Genomic DNA, 19,374 nt, shown 5'->3' with positions numbered 1-19,374 from the left:
TGTTTCTGGAGCTTGCTTAATTTTACCAGGTCTTGGGATTAGTGCAATGACAGGGATGGAAGAATTGAACAAGTGTCATAGAAAATATTGTCTGGCTGTAGAAAAGAATAGTCTGACAATAAGCTGGAATTTTAGACAATTATTTAATACTATGTGAAGTATTTAGAATTCAAAGATAGAGAATATAGTTTAAGATCCTCATGAGGTCGTAACAGGAGTTTCCACAGCTGATAGAAATCTGTTCACTAAGTTGGTTACCTTGAAAAGTGAGATGAAGTCCCAGAGGAGATCTAATACTACTGCCTTGAATCAGTCTAAGACAATTGATGGATGAACTGGGAATTTAAGGTAGCTAGCTAGAGATTGCTTTCAGTGCTCTTTGAGCCTTCTTTTTATTGATTTCATATTTATATTATCAGCATAGGAGCTGAAATGAAATTGAAGATCAGATAATCCAAAAGTCTCTTAACTGTCTTGGAGATGCTTTTCCCCCCCGCCCCCACTTTTTTTTTTTTTTGTGCTTCTATTACAGTTTTTCTTGCAAATTCAAAATATTTCTTTTCCAGATTTTGGAAGATGCTAGTAGATAAAAGTATATGAAATTTGCTAGGTAAATTTGGTGGTCTTCAGTTGAATTGTTTTTTTTTCCCCTCCCTGCATTTTTTACCTTCCTTAGTCTACTAAAGCTCCAGGTGCATTGGCACCTGCTTCCCAGGAGACTGTTACTGCTGCTTCTGCTGAGGCTGATGGCAAGGTCTGTCTTGATTTTTCCTCTAAGCACTGCATGCACGTTTCTGTTGTGGTGCACCCCAGAAGTAAGGAAAGCAGTTTGTCTCTAGTGCTCTGTCCTACCCAGTCTGGATGTCCTACCCAGTGTGGATTACTTGGCACTCCTGATTTTATGTGCAGTGGCATGTCAAGACATGCCATGAGGTGGCCAAGTCACTGCTTTCTCTTTGAACTCTTGTTTGCAATATATTATGGTGCAAATATGCAGCGTAATTTGCCTCAAACTGTCAGTAGATTGTTTGGTGCAACAGTATTGTAATAAAAGTCTTCAGCATGGCTGTTAAACTGCATGTTTTTAATGTGTTGACAGTTAAAGAAGGAGGACAGAAGATAAGCTAAAATGTGAGTTTCCTGCTTCCTGCAGGGAATCTTTACAGGCTTTGTTCAAACTGAACCTCCTTTGTGTTGTTTCACATAATTGTTGAATCCCTGGTTTACCTATATTTGTGAAATGTGTTCTGCTGTGTTTTTTTTCATGTTAGGTGTGCTGTCTCTTGTGTTAAAATAACAGCTTGTTATTACTCTGAAGGCTTTTCTGCTAATTGCTCTTGCTTGGAGTCAGAAAAGATGAGCAGTCACAAGTTTGTGTATTAGGAGTACCAAGGGGACTCAGGCTTTCTGCTTTATTGTACATTCAGATTTTAGTGCAAAGTTTCCATTTCTGTCCTGAGCAAAGTCGTTAAAGTCAAAATCTAGTCAATAGTAGAATTTTAACTATTATTTTCATCAATGTTGTAGAGATTTTGATATGCTGCAAAAATTAAAAAGAAATTAAGAGCCACAGTGATGTGTTGTGACTTAAGAAGTTGCAGGAAGCTGCCAGATTTGGTTTGCATTTCCCATAAAATCTGTCTTCTGTTAGATGATCCATTTCACACACTCTTGTGTAGCTTTGTTTCTGATACTACTTTGGAGGTAGAGCAGGCTCCACAGTAACACAGAATGAGAGTGGCATTTTTGTCATTTTGAACAACTGTCTTGCAATCAGAAATCATGCAGTGGAGCTTCTTTAACAGTAATTTTATTAGCAGAGTTTGATTTGAATTCTTAGTGTGTTCTACAATGCCTCTGAGCAGTTGAGCAATTTAAATAAAATTTCTGATGTGCACAGGTTAGCTGGGTTTCCTCCTGTATGCTACTGTTGTTATTCTATTTACTATGCTTTGTTTCTCACTTTGTTTTTAGATTTAAGATCAGCCCGTAGTGTTTAATTGTAAATACAATAGATAAATTTAGCTTTTTTCCTCCTAAATCTGAAGCAAGACATAAATAGTAGTACAAAGCCTTGAATGACCTTGAATGTTTTTCAAACAGGAGTAGATTTTAAAGCACAGTAGTAAATAGAACAGAGATTAGGCTTGTGAAAACATACGTAAAAATTGCCCCTATTCAACATCAACATAAACTTTGAGGTTTTTTAATACTAATTAACATAGGGTGGATACCACCCACTAATATTTCTTTTGTCCAGTGATTCCTAATGTTTAAGAGTTGGGTGTTACATCTTTTTCTCAGGAGGTATGTGAGTCATTCTTTTTCTGGAACTTCCCAGATTCTCTGATCTTCACTTCCAGAGGATGAAGATTTTTGTTTTGATTTGTTACAAAAACCTTCTGTAAATTCTGACAGCACAAATATGTTCATAGCTGTGGTACCTCGAAACAAAAACGTGCATATTTTTTAACCGTTACTGTAAGAAACTTCAGTTTGTACTTAAATAAAACTCGAAGAATTTAAATTCAAGTATTGCAAGAGCTGTGGTGATCTTCAAAATATGCTTTCAGAATGATCCTGATAGTATAGGATGTGTGGTAAAAGCCAAATGGCTGAGAAAGACCACCCCATATTTCAGAAGTGATTTGTAGACCCCTAAAATGCTGTGGAGCTTCTCCGTGTGAGACATTTTCATACCCTTTTTTAGGTAGAATATGAGTTTTAAAAGCTTTCACTTTACTGGTACCTTTTGTCAGCTGTAACCAACAAAGGGCGAATAAATGTGGGGAATGTGAAGAACAGAATGAAGGGAATATACCAATGAAAATCTCTTTTTTTTTTTTTTAGTGAGTTTTACTGGTAGTGATTTGATCAGACACTTCTTTACAGTGCCAAAGTTCTAATTCTGCCACGTTTTTTCAATGTGCTGTTTGTGCAGACTCCCTCTGTAGCATCAGATGCATCTCAGGAGTCTGGAACAGGCAACTGGAGAGGAATGCTAAAACCCTCCAAAGCAGAAGAAGTATCAGCAGAGGAAAAATCCAAGCCAGCTGCAGCCCTACCTGCTAGTCCTCAAAAAGGACATGCTGTAAACCTATTAGATGTGGTGAGTCATGGAAGACAAATTCCTTTTCTTTGTAGTTCAGGCTCAGGAAAGAAAACATCTGAATTCCAGATCTTGTAACTTTGCTGCTAATATGTGTTATTTTTGTAAATAATTCCCATATAGCAGCAGGGAGCTCTAGCCAGTCTCTCTGCTTTGCTACTTGCCCAACCCCAATCTCCCTGCAACCTCCCTGCCACCTCCCTGCCTGCTCCAGTTTCAGCCTAAGACTGGGATAATTGGCTTCCTTTCACAAATTTCTGTGCAAGTGAACTCCTTGTCTAGATAGGTGTTGGTACAGAAACAAATCTCGGCTCATCTCAAATTCCTGCTCTTCTTTTGCTGAAGTTGAATGTTTTTATTAGATGAGGAGAATCATTAAAGATAAAACCCACTTAAATTAAAAACAGATGGAGATACTTGAAGTATTTGGAGAGTTTTAGAAAAAATGTAGTGGTGCCCTCTGACCTTTGTTTCACCCATCTGGATTTTGATATATCTCTAATTTTATTTCTGAAGAATTACAGGTTTGTTGCAAGACAGGTTACATCTATCAAACTCAGGCTAAAAGAGCAATAGTTACAGTTTTATTTACAGATGCAAATGAGCAGAATTGGTAATCTGAGGGTTTTATTTTTTCACACAGCCTGTACCTGTTGCACGCAAACTTTCTGCCCGGGAGCAACGAGATTGTGAAGTGATTGAACGACTTATTAAATCTTACTTCCTTATTGTCAGGAAGAACATTCAGGACAGGTAAACCCAAACTTCCTTGAAATACTTAAGCCATACAAATACTGTTTTTCAAGTTATATATATAATCTTGCTATTTTTATCATGTTCTTAATGTTTGTAAGAAGAGAGAAAATACATTTATTTTTTAGAAGGGACAGCAGCAGTAAAACTTGACCCTTCACAGAATTAAAAAGTTAGAAGAAGCACTTGTTTTCTCTAATGGTTTCAAGTTCTGTATAATATTAAGTAAAAGGTTTAATTATTTAGGAGGTGCCTGCTTTTCTGGAGGATGCTTCAATTCACATGGATGATTTGCAGCAAATAACTGGAATAAACTCTAGGTGCTGTGTACCCCTAACAGAATTTAGCTTTGCTATCCTGTTATTTCAAATGGGAAGGTCAGATAGGAACTAGTGTGGCTCAGTTTTCTAGCATTTAGCTATAAGGATGGAAACAGCATAAAAAAGTTCTTTCTACCATGGAAAATGCCTTTAAAGTTTTGCTTAAAAAATGTCCTACTTTTTCTTTAATGAGGAATTCTGTAGAATTTTTTTTTGCTTATGTCTTTGTGGAAAGGTCTAACTTCATATATATTTATATTTTTATGTATATGGGAAATTTGGGGGGGAGGGAAATACAGGAATCTGGAAACCAGATTTTAGAGCAGGTTAGTGAGATCATAGGTGTTTTAGTCTATCCAGTAAACTAATACCTTCAATATAATTTTTAGTATTTCATGTCAGGTAAGTGCTTTGTTTACCTTAACTTTACTGCACTGTTTGTACTATGTCATATCAGAGATACAAATTATTTCTTTGCCTTTTTCCTTTCCCATTTACACATAAAATTTGATTTTAGGGTTGACATACTTAAACGTGTGCCATCCCTAGCACAGTAGAAACAGGTTGGTTTCTAATGAGCAAAGTAATCTATTTATTCTTATTTTGTGTTTTATACTATTCATGTTTTTTTACAATGCAGCTATTCCATTTAGAAGAAATTCATTTTATATGAATTAGTTCTGCTCTTACATTGTACATGATGCTGCTTTTACTTGAGAGAATTTTTATTTATGGTAGTGATAGATTCCTGGTAGTTTGAGCCAAGCTTGTGTGTAGCTGCTTGCCCTCATTGTGCATTCTTCGAACTGGAACAGATCTGGTTTTGAATAATTATTTTAAAGAAACAATCTCTATGTGCTTGCAGTGTGCCAAAGGCAGTGATGCATTTTCTGGTGAACCATGTGAAGGACACTCTCCAGAGTGAGCTGGTGGGCCAGCTGTATAAATCCCTGTTGTTGGATGACCTTCTCACTGAGTCTGAGGACATGGCACAGCGCAGGAAAGAGGCAGCTGACATGCTAAAGGTAATGAAGAGATCAGGAGCTCATGGCAGTAGTTAACCATATCAATGTGAAGCTTTCTGAAGATTTGTCTTCCCTTTACTGCTTTTTAAGACTATGCCTGTGTATTCCTTTTCTCTGCTAGAGGAATTAAAACCAATACATGACCAGAAAGGATTACATATGAGTTTTTAAATCTGCAGTTTAGCAGGCTAGATATAAAGTAGGTACAGTTTCTCCTTTAAGTTTTACAGCACTAAAAGAGTGTATGGTGAAAAAGTGTGCCCTTCTTGAGAATTTAATGGGTTGCTACTCATTTCATAATGAAACTGATTAGCTTTGATTTGATTTTTAACTTTACACTTCCCAGACTGCTGCTGTTATGTCCCTGGGAAATCTCTCCAGCCAAACTAACTAGCTCTGGCTTTTGTGTGTTCCTGTGTGCAGGCCCTGCAGCGAGCCAGCCAGATCATTGCAGAGATCCGTGAGACACATCTTTGGTGAAGACTGTATCAGCCACACTATTTATATGCATTGGAGGTTACATTGGCTTGACAATTGCTAGGCATGGTATACGGAGTAGAATTTTTATTTATGAACTCTTCTTATCTGTGTACTGCAACTGTGTAAATCTGCTCATGTAAAGACAGTTGGTTTGATTTGCAAACAGAAAAATATGCTGTATTTTGCAAAAGAAGTCGTATTTAATCCATATAATAAATGGCTCTAAATGTTTCCTTACCAGGTTTCTGGTGCAAATTAAAGCAGACCAAGTCTTCTGTCTCAATGACAGTCTCATTTGAACTTGGGGAAAAATGTTCAAGTTCCAGTGCCTGACTTGCTGAACAGGTTGCCTGTGGTTAAGACGGCCGGTGTAGTCTTGTGGCATAGTTTTAAGCTGCTTTTCCAGTAGAAGTTCCAATACTGTGAAGAAAAGAGAGCACCGAGTATTTTCTTTCATGAATATATTGCATGCACTGTGACAGATGGAGGTCTCCATTTTATAGCACAGTAGAGATGTCGAGCGTATTACTGTGTATGTGTGTTCCCTTTATTTTCCTTTGTTCCCAAATGTTTGAGTGGCAGACAAAACTTCAGACTTGATTTAATGGAGTATCATGTAGGAAGAATTAGCCTGGAGCTTGTGAACAATAACAGCCTACTGAAAAGTGGGTGCAGAGTTCTTAACGTGCACTGGAGCTTGTGTATGAATGTTGGGGTTTATAATCAGGCACAAGGACACCTTCCCCTTCCTCCCCCCTGGGACCAAGCCCCTGGACCATCTGATAGTAAACTTGCTCTGGCAGAACGGAAAAATAAAAATGGATTTCAAAACTGTCATGGGATAATAAGCGTTTCTTTTAAAAATAGATGAAGTTGGCCAGGGAGAAGGGGATGCCCACAACTTCTGCAAATTTTGGAATGTATGACAGTATGAAAGAAAGTCTGTGGAATTGGAATATTTATATCAGAGATTACAGTTGCTTTTGAGGAAATTTTATTGTGCTGTAAGTAGCTTTTTTTTTGAGGACAATCGTAAAATTATGAAATTTTTAGGTTGGAGATTAAGTTGATGAGGGTTTTTTTTTCTTCTGATTATAATTCATACAGGTAACTATTGATCACACTAGCCTTGAAAAAGTAAACATTTTAATTTTTATGAATAAAAATTTATTTAAACTACAGCCAGCATACTTGCATGTACTTTTCAAGCAGATTCACTCTTTTTGTATAAAGTGAAAATGTTTACTATAGTGTTGCTGATATTTTTTCTTTAACACAACTTGCATGAAATACAGGACACTGCTTTTAACCTCCATGGCTTGATTTCATGGTATTGGGCCAAGATAGTGAGGTTTTTATTACCATATGCAGTTCCTTCCCCCTGAAATCAGTTAGCAAAAATGGAATTCCTTTTGTAAGCTGCTAAAGATTGAATTAAAAATTCAGTTTACAAGAAGCTCTGTTTAAAAACTTAACTTTTCTCATGGTGATCTTCAATTTGGCATCAGTATAAGCACAAGGAGTTAAGTCTGACAGATGCAACTTTTGGATACTTCGTGTATGATCTGAGGAATTCATGCAGAACACAGAAATATATTGTGTATTTTTAAGCAGACTAAAAAGTCATGGTATGCATAATGTATGCATTATGCATAATGAATACAAAGGAGGTACTTTTATCTTGCATTGTATCCAGGGATGGTAGTTCTCAGATTTGAGAAATATGATTGAAGTGCAAACCACTTTTCAAATCATCTTTGATGATCAGTGAAAGCTTTTAAGTTTTGTCCAAAGCATTACATTTCTGTTTGGAATTCACCTGACACCTCTCTCCCTTTTGCTTTCAACATCCAAGAAGTTTTCAACAAGGTAGTGCCGTCCATAAGCGATCTGCTACCTAAGCTTTAACTCCCAGTCAGCAGTCTCTTGTGAAGAAATACTTGGATTTGTAAAGTTTTGAAATGCTGCATAACGCAAATGAATTTCATTTATTGAAGAAATTCTTGCAAGTGATACCTGGCTCTGTAATGTCATGTGAAATTTCCAGTGTTAATTTGGTTTCTGAAATGTTACGACTTTTTTTGTTTAAGTTTCACAAAAAGTTTCAATTTGGTTATGTTTGAGTGCCAAGAAATGAACTTGATTTGTAATCCTTAATGCAAGTCTTTGAAAGTCCATGCTGTAACAATCCTGTTATTTAATAAACAGATAATACACAAAATTAATTATGCCAGAAATAGTTTTGAACTGACTTGTTCTGGTGGCAGGACTTACATGCTCTTGTAAGCCAATAGTGCAAATACCTATATTTGTACAGTCTTACTTGTGATTGCACTTGCTGTCATTCAGTTCTGCATTCTTAGTTCATGAATAGTTCCATAACTCACAGTGTTGACAGGCTATTTGTGGCTGTTGATAGGTTTGAAATAAGCTGTGTTCTGGAACTGAACTAAAATACTTCAAATGCCACTGTTACTACTAGCATTAAAAGAAATTATGGGGAAGCTGTGGGAAAAAGCCTAAAGAGAGCAGCAACTGAAAAATTCCCAGTAGACTGATGGTTTACAACTGTCTTCTCGATCACCTTATTTAATTTAAACTTGTGCATTGATGACAAAATTATTTCCAGTTTTAGCTAACTTGCTCTCCAGCGAGAGAATCATGGAGGGAAAAACCCACTCTAGCCAAGCTCAGATTGGTAAATGTCTGACATTATTACCTGAGCTATTGTAGTCCTGCTGTAACTAAAAGAGAACTATATAATATAAGTAAATACCACAGTATCCCAATGTGAATCCAGTTTGTCAGTGTTTTTTAGGCAGGTTCAAATTTTACTTAGTGGAACAGATGGGTAATGGGGGTGGTGGTGTCTGTGTGCTTTAGACCTTATTCTGAAGTCAACAGAGCAGACCTGCCTTTATTCAATGCTTTGTAGATAAATGACAGATGCCAGATTGGATATGGCAAACTCAGGTCCCTGCTTTATGGATCAGAGCAGGGGAAAGAAACAACTTGCCAGTTTGTTGTGCCCCTATTGGGAACTTGAATGGAATTATCCTGAGTAAATTTTTTTTTTCTGCAGTTTTCTCCTTCAGCTGTGAGAGCAATGGGTAGCTGGTGTTTTCTGTAGTTATTGAAGATCTCCACTGCATTTGCTTTTTGTTGCTGATTAAAGTGTGCTTTGAGGTGAGGTAGAGGATTGCTTCCTTACAGTTTAGTACCACTCGAACATGGCTTTGTGCTCAATGACACTGTTTAAACTAGTGAAGGTGCTTTCATGCTCCCATAGTTTTGAGTTTACCTGCTGCATGCCCTTTCACCCTTTACCTCTTGACTACCAGTTGCTGCATAAGGTTAAATTCAAGTCTTCCAGGTTTTGCTGTATGAATGTTTTTGGTGGGGCTTTTTTAGTTTGTTGGTTCTGGGTTTTTTAAAAATATCTTGCCCAAATAATTACTTTTCTTTTTGCACTTTCAAGTCACACAGTTGTAGCCATGTTAAATACTTTAATAGTAATAACTAACTCCTTGTTCACATCTGAACAAATTTGAAGTGTCTCTGATTACCTAAACATACCTGTATATGAGAAATAAGCCCAGGCTAAGAAAGAATAGTCAGTTTTCCCAGTCATCCTTGATCCTTGGCCCAGGTTCAAATGCTCAGTTGTGATGGCCCTGTATGGTCATGGCAAGTAGTGGTTGTATCCAGCTGTTTCTCTGGTAAGAGTCAGGGAAGGGTTTTGGATTGCTAGGACTTGTTCAAAGGCAAGCATGGACTAAATTTCTTGGGGTTTATGAATCTTACTAGACACCTTACATGCTAAGAACTTTATTCCTTTTTTATTTATTTCTAAAAAAAAATAATTTTACTAATTCATTCGAAGTGGATATACGTGCACCTGCATCATTTGGAGATGACAGAAAACAGGAAGGAAAAAGATTAGACATGAAACAGTACTTATTCCTGGAGTTTTTCTTCAACCAGAAAGAACCTCTCAAATGTGCTCTGCTGTATTTCTCTGGAGGTGAACATGGGTATGAACTGGTGTATTTTGGTCCCAGGTGCATGTTTGATTTGCTCTAATGCTTCTGTCATTTAAGGAACAAGGTGGCTGTGTTAGGTGGATGAACTTAACCTTCCCTTCCCTTCCCTTCCCTTCCCTTCCCTTCCCTTCCCTTCCCTTCCCTTCCCTTCCCTTCCCTTCCCTTCCCTTCCCTTCCCTTCCCTTCCCTTCCCTTCCCTTCCCTTCCCTTCCCTTCCCTTCCCTTCCCTTCCCTTCCCTTCCCTTCCCTTCCCTTCCCTTCCCTTCCCTTCCCTTCCCTCTTTTCCTCCATGTGCTTTTTTTGAGGTAGAAATGACTCAACTACTTTTCATTTTTATGTAATAGAGGCTAGGCTAGAAAGGTCATTATGAGACAGATAATTAGGATCTGGAAACTGAAATTAACACTAATAACTCTATTAACACTAAGAACATGCTGAGCTTCTGAAAGTACCGTATTTCAGTTTCATAGCCAGGAAATGATTCTGCATGGCCTAAGCATGAGGCCTGATCCTTGAAAGCAACACTGCGGAGCACTGCAGCTTCCCTCACATCTTTCCTGGTCCAGAGATCCTTGTGGTGCTATTCACCCACAACTCCTGGGCTGCTAACGTTAAAAAAACCCTTTTATGTACATGCTCCAAATCTTCTGGTATAATGTACTATCTTCCAGCTGACTGCAGAGCCTACAGAACTAATACCAGGATATTCCTTCAACAAAGATGCTGGATAGCATGGATGCATCCTAGTCATTCACAGGACCAAAGAAGTGGAACAAGTGTCACTCACTTTTTAAGTCATACTATGCCCACAGAAGGTGTAGAAGGGATTCATTAGATTGATTAAAGCTTTGAAAGGCTCTGTACTTTCAGATTGCAGTAAGTGAATTTGCTGTGTATTCCCACATGAAGGCTGGAAAATTTAAGTGCAATTTTTGTCCCCATACATAATGAAGAAGCAACTTACATTAGTGCTTAATCATTTAGTCCTTTATTAGGAATTTTCTGCAGCTTCCTTCACAGCAAACCTGTTGAGAGAAACATGACCATAGGTTGGTTGTCTTTGATCCCAGCAATATTTCTCAGGTAGGTGAGCACACGTTGGCTGCAAGAAGGACAGGGTTTGAGTTTGCTTTGGCTCGTTTTGCTGTGGGTTTTCCTGTAGCATAACTGTCCACTGTTCTCCTACAACACAGAAGGCTTTTAAAGGAGGGGCACATCTCCGTTGTTGGACTTTAAAATGAATCTTTTCATTTTCTTCTTGTGCAGATCCTTATGAAAGGTGCTTTGAATAAGGCGGAGTATCTACAATTTCTTCAGTGGTATAAGTCAGCTCATTTATTTGAACTCTGGTGCATTTTGAAAAGGAAGAACTGGGCAGTCTGTGAGCTTTGTAGTAATGCACAGTACAGAAACATCTTCAAGTACATCTTCAAGCAGCAGAGTTAAAATGACCTGTCATTTTAGGGAGATACTCTGTTGTCACAACTGCAGCCATTTTATAATGTAGTAATTTTTCTTTCCAACCCTAAGTAATGATACTCCATTCTTCAGAATATGCTGTCCGAGAATAAGAACAGTCTCAGGATTAGTTACACGATGCCCATTTATTGAAACTCCTCCATCTGTAATTTTCCGGTACCTTAAAAACAAAACAAAAAAACCCTGTTAATTGCAAGAGAAAGCTCTTTATTGTTATTAAGAATTGAAAGTTCACTGAGGGGTTTTGTTTTGTTTTGCTGTTGGATCTGTAATTGCATAGATTTTAAGTCTCCTGCACTTCACTTTCTGTCTAGGTCAACAGTGACTGAAATTAACCTTAGCCTCTACTACTCCAGTTCTTTCTGAGAAGTGTAAATCTGTTTTGAATGTTTACTATTTATATTTTATTATTGAGAGCACAGGTGAGAACTTACCCACTAGGTCCATCTGGAATGGCATTTGCTTTGCGGCACAAGTCAAGAACAGTAATCCCAGGTTCAAGCATCAATTCAGCAGAAGTAGCTTGTCTGAAAAGTTCCTGTAACTCTTGGTCAGACATATCTTCCAGTGCCTCCACACTGCTGTAATAAAGGGCCTTAGTGCACCTGTGAGAACAAAGATCATTCAAAACACAGAGCTATTCACACAAAGTGCTACTCAACTCATCAGATTCCCCTCCCCAGTTTCTTTTGAGAATCCACAAACTACCAGAAATACTTAAATTCACCCCCAATTTTATTGTACCCCACTGCCCTGCAAGCTTTTTTGATATTGTCAGTGTATTTTTAAGTCTACAGGATATTACTTTTTCTCTTTTAACACCTAAGCAACAATTTAACAGATTGAAATAATCCCTGAAAAGCTATGGATAGTTATTATAGACTAAATCTGAAACAAAACTGCTCCATAAATTAAACTTCACCTCTTAGCAGATTCCAGCCCCTCTCTACCATGGACAAGCTTGGTTACTTCTGCAGCCAGTCGTTTCTGAGGGCCCCATTTTTCAGGTTCTTTAGCATGCATTTCCATGATGTGGGCAATCTCCTCAAGAGGAAGGAAGGTGAATAGTTTCAGGTATCTATGAGCAGGGAAAAAATATTTTGTCTGTATAGCCATCATTGCAGATTTCCTGTCTTTGCCATTCAGTAACTGCACTAAAATGATTCTTAGTCAACTTAAGAAATACGTTTTACAGATACTCTGTCCTTTCAATCAAATCTTTAAAACTCAGACTTTACTTGATCTTCTGTCTAGGACCAAGTGTTCAGGCATAAGATAGTGCCAGATACTTTTATGAAGCTTGTGTTTCAATCAACAACTTAGTTTTGTCTTGAAACTTTTACAGGATTTATTGGAATAGTGTGTCAGCTAAAAAGGCTTTATATTTATCTTAGCAGATCCACAATCTGCTTATGCAAAATACCACTGCCAGTCTGTGGTGGTCATGGGAGTGAAGCATACTAAGTATTGGCAAGTATCTCAGTAGGAAGATTATTTAGGATAATCAAGAATTTAAAGATGCATACTTAAGCCTACTCTTTAAAACAAAGTCAATTTTAATGAGCTTTCAGTCCCGTGCAGTGTATTAAAGGTACCTTTACTGGTAAAAAGTCTGAATGCCTGAAATATTTTAGTATTAAGTACCCACATACCCTTCTTTTCAGTCTGAAAGGTGTTGGGGATCAGAACATGAATATGAAGTATCAGAGCATAAACCTTTGAGAGAGGTAAATTATGAGACAGGTCACAATATGAAAGGGAAGTAGCTCAGATTTAACAGTGCTATTGAAGTTTAAAGTAAAACAGATTTAGAAAATAACATAGAGCAACTTATTACAATCAATGTAGTGTAGTGTACTGAAAAACCTGTGATGTTACAGTACTGAAACTAATATGCCATGTAAGAGAGTCACCTGGCAGAATGAAATGCACTATGTGTCACTCCTTTGTTAACCACCTTCTAATTTTCTGATATATATGTCAGCATATGGAGACAGGTTCCACTATACTGTATACTTAAGAACCAGTCATGCCTGTTTATTTCATGAATGTACAGTTATAATTAACATACACTTCTAAACGGAGCCTGTGTTGCACACACCCAAATGAAACAGTTACAGTGAACAGTTAGGATCAGGTTTTATAAACTGACAAAAAGCAAGATGGAGGAAAACTTACTTTTCAACTACGTTATCTTGTTGTCTGACAAAAAACTGATACAGCTCAAAGGGAGAAGTCTTATCTCTGTTCAGCCAAACTGCATTCCCAGCAGTCTTTCCCAGTTTATCGCCAGTAGTACTGGTAATAAGAGGTACAGTAATTCCAAACACATCTGTTCCTGTCATCCTAAAAAAGAAGAGTCACTTCATGTTTAAAAAAAAATTCTATCTTGGTAAACCTGACTAACATACAAGAATTTTACAAGATTCTGTCCTTGGTATAAAGATGCCAGAACACTGTTCTGTGAAAAGGGATTTAGGAAAAGAACCAAAACCTTAAGTTTTTAAGTTCTTTTGTCTGTATCAAAGACATATACATATTTTAAGTAGTTCCATGAGCAACAGCATTAGCAAATTCATTGTCATGGACCTTCTGTCCTGAGTGCTGATCAAAGCTGCTTGTGTGGCTTGGACACTTGTAAGGCTTTTCCTCTATGCCAATTCTGTGTCTCATAAGGCTGAAGCAAGTACTGAAGAAGTGTTGCCACATGCTCCCTGATTTGTACTTAGGTGTATTTTCTAAGACTCACACTAAATTTGATGGCTAAGCAAAAAGCACATCCTCATCATTTTTCATTTTATTTCTAAGAAATGGAGCAATCTTTACCAATGTACCACAACTGCCTTTACTTTGGTGTGATTACACCAGGATGTGTGTGCTGGCAGAGCTGCCAAAGCTTGTCTCGATCTTTTCCCACACTTCAGAGTATTTGATTTTGGTTCTTGGATTCACTAATAAAAGAACTTATCCTTCTTCTTAAAAATTCATATAAACCTGGTCAAGAGGTACGTATGTAACAAGCTCATAATCAGGCCAATTAACTACTCTCAAATCACAGTTTCGTGTATAGCCAAATCTCTTGAGGGCTGACTTCTGCCCCTGGTGCTTTAAGGGCTGTCAGCACCAAGTCGCACAGCAACCCGTCATAGAATCACAGAATCGGGAGAGGTTGGACAAGGCTTCATCGAGTCCAGCCTGTGACCGAACAGCACCATGTCATCTAGAGGATGGCACTAAGTGCCATGGGCAGTCCTTCCTTACAAACCCCCAGGGACGGTGACTCCACCACCTCCCTGGGCAGTCCATTCCATCGCTGCCCTTCTCTGGACTTGCTCCAGCACTTCACTGCCCGTCCTGAACTGAGGGACCCAGAACTGGACCCAGCACTCGAGGTGCGGCCTCACCAGTGCCCACTACACGGGGACAGTCGCATCCTGGTGCTGCTGGCCACACTACTGCTGACACAGGCTGCCCGATGCCCAGACCCTGCGCACCACCTCCCGCCCCGCGCTCCCGCCGTACTTGGTGACGAGCTCGTAGCCGGACATGATGTTTCCCATCTGGTCGTGGCCCCCCAGCTGGATGCGGCAGCCGTGGTGCTGGTGGAGGTGCAGAAAGTCGTAGGCCTGCAGCGCTGGATACAGGAATTCGGCCAGGCTCATGCCATCGGCGCTGCGCAGCCGCGCCTGGCAGCTCTGCCGGCTCAGCAGCGTGCCCATGCGGAGGCGCCCGCCGGCGCCGCCGAGGAAGCGGAGCAGCGGCTCCCGGCCGAGCCATCGCGCGTTGTCCAGCAGCGCGGCCCGGCCGAGCCGCCCGGCCGCCGGCTCCCAGAACAGCTCCCGGTGGTTCCCGAACAGCCGCTCCAGCCCCGCGCGCAAGGCCCGCGCCTGCGCGCGCACCCGCCCCGCCGGCAGCGGCTCCCGCGCGCGCTCCCGCCCGCTGGGGTCCCCGAGCCGCGCCGTGGCCCCGCCCACCACGGCGATGACGTCGTGGCCCGCGCGCTGGAAGTGCAGCAGCGCCATGACGGGCAGCAGGTGCCCCACGTGCAGCGAGTCCGCCGTGGGGTCGAACCCGCAGTAGGCGGCCAGCGGCGGCCGGCCCGGCTCCAGCAGCGCCGGCAGCTGCTCCTCCGCGCTCTGCGCCGGGAACACCTCCTGGAACAGCCCGCGCTCGCACTGCGCCGCCAGCAGCCCCGCGGCGCCCCGCGCCCGCCGCGCCTGCTCGTGGGCCCGGCGGCGGGGCGGCGGCGGCGGCAGCGGGGCCCGGTGCAGGCCCCACAGCCCCGCCGCCCGCCCGCAGCGCCGGCACAGCGCGGGCGCCGCCATCGCGCGCGGGGCACGCCGGGAGCCGCCGGGCGGGGCGGGGCGGGGCTGGTGCGCCGGGAGCCGCCCCCGCACCGGGAGCCGGCGGGCGGTGCACGGGGGGATCGGCCTCGGAGGAGCTGCGGGGCTTCTGGGGCGTCGGGAACGGCTTGAGCTGCGGGAACGTTGTGCTTTAGGCTGGGTGGTGGATCTCCTCCGCGACATTAAAGATGCGACAGAAACGGCGTGTGTTGGCTCCTCCTCTGTTGCTTTTTTCCCCAAACCGAAATACCGGGATTTTAAGCGCTGTCAGGCGTTGGAAATCAGCCCCCCAGCTGGTAGTAAGGCACCTGGCAGAGCGGGAACCACGTGCTTGAGTTAGCCACACCGGGGCTTTAGAATTTACAGACTCTCGAATTTATTAGCTATGTTACCAGAATGTATTAGATTTATTACTAGAATGTATTAGCTATATTACTAGAAAGTTTTAGCTGTCTTACATAGCTTTATATATATATATATACTACAGATAGAGGTGTGCAGCTGTAGGAAAAGCCAAGACTCAGAAAACATGCACCCCCCCCGGCAGGGAATGGAACAACTGGGATATGGAGAATGCTGAGGTATGCAATGATTTTTTTGCCCGTGTTCACAGGCAAGTGTTCTGAGCACCCCACCAGTGTTGCAGAAGGAAAGGCAAGGATGGGGAGAATTTAACACCTGCTCTAGGAGAAGATGAGGTTTGAGCCTGTCTAAGGAACCCAAAGGTGCACAAATCCATAGGACATGATGGGGTGCGTGCACAGGGCCTGAGGGAACTGGTGGATGAAGCCACTGTCCATCAAGTTTGAGGAGCTGTGGCAGTCTGGTGAAGTTCCCACTGACTGGAAAAGGGCTCAGTTGGTCAGAGCATGGGGCTAAAAACCTTTGAGACGATGGCAAGCACTCTATAGACACTGTTAAAATCCTTGCCATTCTGTCTCACAGGTAATATGTAGAGGTGATAATACAATGGGAAGATGAATAAATAGAAATACTCTGCACAATTTAAAAAGTTCCGATTATTAACTATCCAGATAATACTGACAAGAAGAGAGTAACTAGTTCTGACACATGAGAACCCAAAAAATAGCTGTTATCTTGTAAAGGGCCTGGTAATGTTCTCCATGCACCACTTTCACACTCAGCTGAAATTCTTATTCTCTAGCACATTTAAGTGCTAGCAAAAACAATGACTATGGGAAGTTCTTACTTGCTGTAGGTTCAGGTAAATGCCTAGTTGGAGAAGATGATTAGATTCCTTTGTGCTGGCGGGGGCCACTGACTTCAGATAATTCCTTGCTTGTCTTTTGTTGGCTCTCAGCAACCCCATGCAACGCTACAGGCTGGGAGAAGAGTGACTGGAAAGCTGCCCAGGGAAAATCAGCCTCAGGCTGCTGGTTGAGGATGGCTGAACACGAGCCAGCTGTGCGCAGGTAGCCAAGAAGGCCAATGGCATCCTGGCCTCTGTCAGCAATAGTGTGGCCAGCAGGACCAGGGCAGGGACTGTCCCCCTATAGTTGACACTGGTGATGCCACACCTCAAATCCTGTGTCCAGTTTTGGGTCCCTCACTACAAGAAAGACATTGAGGTGCTGGAGCATGTCCAGAGAAGTGCAATGGAAGTGGGGAAGGACCAGTTCACTTCTTTGAAATCTCTGAGATGCTGTGTTGTGTTAGCATCCTTCACTTTGCAATGAACCAGTTAACTCTGTTACAGAGCTAATTTTTGCCATTTTGTTCTTAATTCATGTCTCCTGTACTTCTGGTTTCATTTCACAGGAATAGCCTATGGCTGCTGGGATGGTGAACCAGCATAAAGCTCCACAACATCAACTGTGGCTTTAGAATCCAACTGCCCCAGCCCCTCTCCAGTAAATTCCCTGGTGCTGGGACAATCACCTTGGATGGCAGATGCTCTGATTGTGCCCACTCCCTTCCAGGAGCACACCTCATACCAATACACCTCTTTTCTTATTATTGCTGTACTCTAAGGGTTTTGGTTCTTCATGAGGCCTAAGGGTGGGAAAAGCATTTGCTTTCAGTATACATCTAAGGGGTAGTCATACCTAACTCTGTAGTGTCTGTAGGCAAGAGGGCAGTGGTTATTTTCTGCAGTCCTTAATCCTGCTGCAGCTTTTATCTCTTGGATTAGTCAGAGCATTTAAATGAGTAGTTTTCCTTTTCCTTTGATGTGGTTTGTCACCCTCCTTCACATTTATTTTATTTCATTTGATCTTCTTGTTTTTCAGTATATCTATTTTTTTTTATCTTGTCATCTTTTTCAGCTGACAAGTAACTAGTTCCCTGTTTCCTCATCTCTCTCCACCCAGGGGTGTTTGGTGCTTGTGTGTTCCTTTCTTCTCCTCTCTTTCTCTGCTGTAATTTGTTGTTTAATTTTGTTTCTTTTTCATGGACCTCTTTATAAGTCCTCTGATAGGTGCATAGTTGTTTTTAATTGGTCTTTTTGCTTTATCAATCTTTTTTTAGACTTAATGTCCATCCTTCAAACACCAGACCAATTAATATGGAATATGCTTTCATATTTTTCCATGCTAAATCATTTTGCTGGTTTTACAGTGACCCAGGGGTTTGCAGACTATGGTGCTGACAGCTGCTTTTGTCCTTGACTTTAGACTCCATCAAACTCAGTTTTGATACTGGGATTATCTAAGACGACCCCAAACCCAGAATCAACTAGGAAAATCCTCTTTATTTTTAAAATACTATTGTGAGAATGCTATTATTTGTGGCTTGTTAGCTTTCAGCAATTATTCTTTTTACACAGCTTTTTTAGATGTGACACTATCCTAAGTCGAAAATCTCTCCATTCTCCACAGACAGTCATGCACAGACTTAATTTTCAACTAAGATAAAAGTCTTGGGAAGAAAGTTGTGCATCTCCCATAAAATTTAAATAATCCACACAAGGTGTGTAGGCACATAGTATCTTTTCCCCAAAGCTTATGGGTTGGTGTCAGTCACTCAATAAATATATTTTCTTGTGGCATAACCGAGAAAACTTTTGTGACTATTTTGCTACCCTGCCGTACTGTAATGGTCACATTATTTGTTCTGAGAACCATTCACTTAAAAGATTAAGGCAAAGCCAAGGGGAATCTCTGGGCTGTATAATGGGATACCAGTAATGTAACCAGGGAAAGTAGGAAGTGTTTGGGACTAAATCGTATTAGAAGACAGGCTAAGCCTAAGTAGAAGAAATGTGGATGCAGTTAGGGATTAAGGTGCTTAGTCTTCCCATTATAAATCATCAATCTGTGTGTGTGATTGTCTTCCTATAAATCATAAAGCCATTTATCTTAGCCTTGTAAGCAAATGATTTTTGCAGGCATTTTGAAAGCATTTGCACACAAAAAGTTCAGAACTGATAGTAAAGGCTTAGCTTCCATTATGATAAATAGAATAGTCATGAAAGGATCATTATTTTCATGGCAATGTGCTTGGATAAATAACACAGATTAGAACAAGAACTAACAAGAGATAATAATGAGAATAAGAATGTTTCTTTTTTCTAATTCAGTTGTTAAGGATGAATCCTTTATCCTGGCTCTCTGATTTACTATTCTGGATGATGCTGATGGAAAGGAAAAAACCATTCTCCTTTCAGAATATAAAAGCAAATGTGAAAGCTGGAAGTCCCTCTGCTTGCCAGTGCAGGTATATAAACTTCCTGGTGGTTGGAAGGAATTTACTTGGAGAGTTCAGGGGACTGCTATGTGAAATTAAAGTAAATATAAAATGCTGGTATGAAAGGCCTGGGTGGAGCCTGGTGAGCACCCACACAGTTCTCTGGGCAGTAGTTGA

At 40.9% G+C, this 19,374-nt stretch overlaps 2 protein-coding genes across 5 annotated transcripts in view; one reads left to right on the top strand and one right to left on the bottom strand.

Moving 5' to 3' along the window:
- DNM1L (dynamin 1 like) overlaps nucleotides 1-6,868 on the top strand; it is a 35,186-nt gene extending 28,318 nt beyond the window's left edge. For 2 of the 4 annotated variants that reach the window (XM_082280544.1, XM_082280543.1), the window contains 5 exons: nucleotides 677-754; nucleotides 2,942-3,109; nucleotides 3,753-3,862; nucleotides 5,048-5,207; nucleotides 5,631-6,868. In XM_082280544.1, coding sequence (XP_082136670.1) covers nucleotides 677-754; nucleotides 2,942-3,109; nucleotides 3,753-3,862; nucleotides 5,048-5,207; nucleotides 5,631-5,687 — 573 coding nt within the window. In that variant the 3' untranslated portion in view covers nucleotides 5,688-6,868. The remainder of the gene's footprint in view (nucleotides 1-676; nucleotides 755-2,941; nucleotides 3,110-3,752; nucleotides 3,863-5,047; nucleotides 5,208-5,630) is intronic. The other 2 variants (XM_082280546.1, XM_082280545.1) reach the window with 1 other exon arrangement.
- Nucleotides 6,869-10,695: 3,827 nt separating this feature from the next.
- YARS2 (tyrosyl-tRNA synthetase 2) lies at nucleotides 10,696-15,543 on the bottom strand. Its single transcript, XM_082281174.1, has 5 exons — nucleotides 14,732-15,543; nucleotides 13,388-13,555; nucleotides 12,132-12,287; nucleotides 11,644-11,814; nucleotides 10,696-11,369 (listed from the first exon to the last, which is right to left on the bottom strand). Exons 1-5 carry the CDS (start codon nucleotides 15,532-15,534, stop codon nucleotides 11,210-11,212), a joined length of 1,458 nt encoding a protein of 485 aa, XP_082137300.1. The 5' UTR covers nucleotides 15,535-15,543; the 3' UTR covers nucleotides 10,696-11,209.
- Nucleotides 15,544-19,374: the final 3,831 nt, after the last annotated feature.

This window comes from Coloeus monedula, assembly GCF_965178545.1.
Source record: "Coloeus monedula genome assembly, chromosome: 4".
NCBI lineage: Eukaryota > Metazoa > Chordata > Aves > Passeriformes > Corvidae > Coloeus > Coloeus monedula.
The sequence above is the reverse complement of the archived record's forward strand: the minus strand, read 5'-3'. Positions and strand labels throughout refer to the sequence as shown.

Coding starts and splice junctions, on each gene's coding strand:
- YARS2 (XM_082281174.1), bottom strand. CDS start 15,534: ATGGCGGCGCCCGCGCTGTGCCGGCGCTGCGGGCGGGCGGCGGGGCTG. Junction 11,815..12,131: donor GGGCTGGAATCTGCTAAGAG/GTGAAGTTTAAT, acceptor TTGTTCTCACAG/GTGCACTAAGGCCCTTTATT. Junction 11,370..11,643: donor ATTCCAGATGGACCTAGTGG/GTAAGTTCTCAC, acceptor TTTGTTTTTAAG/GTACCGGAAAATTACAGATG.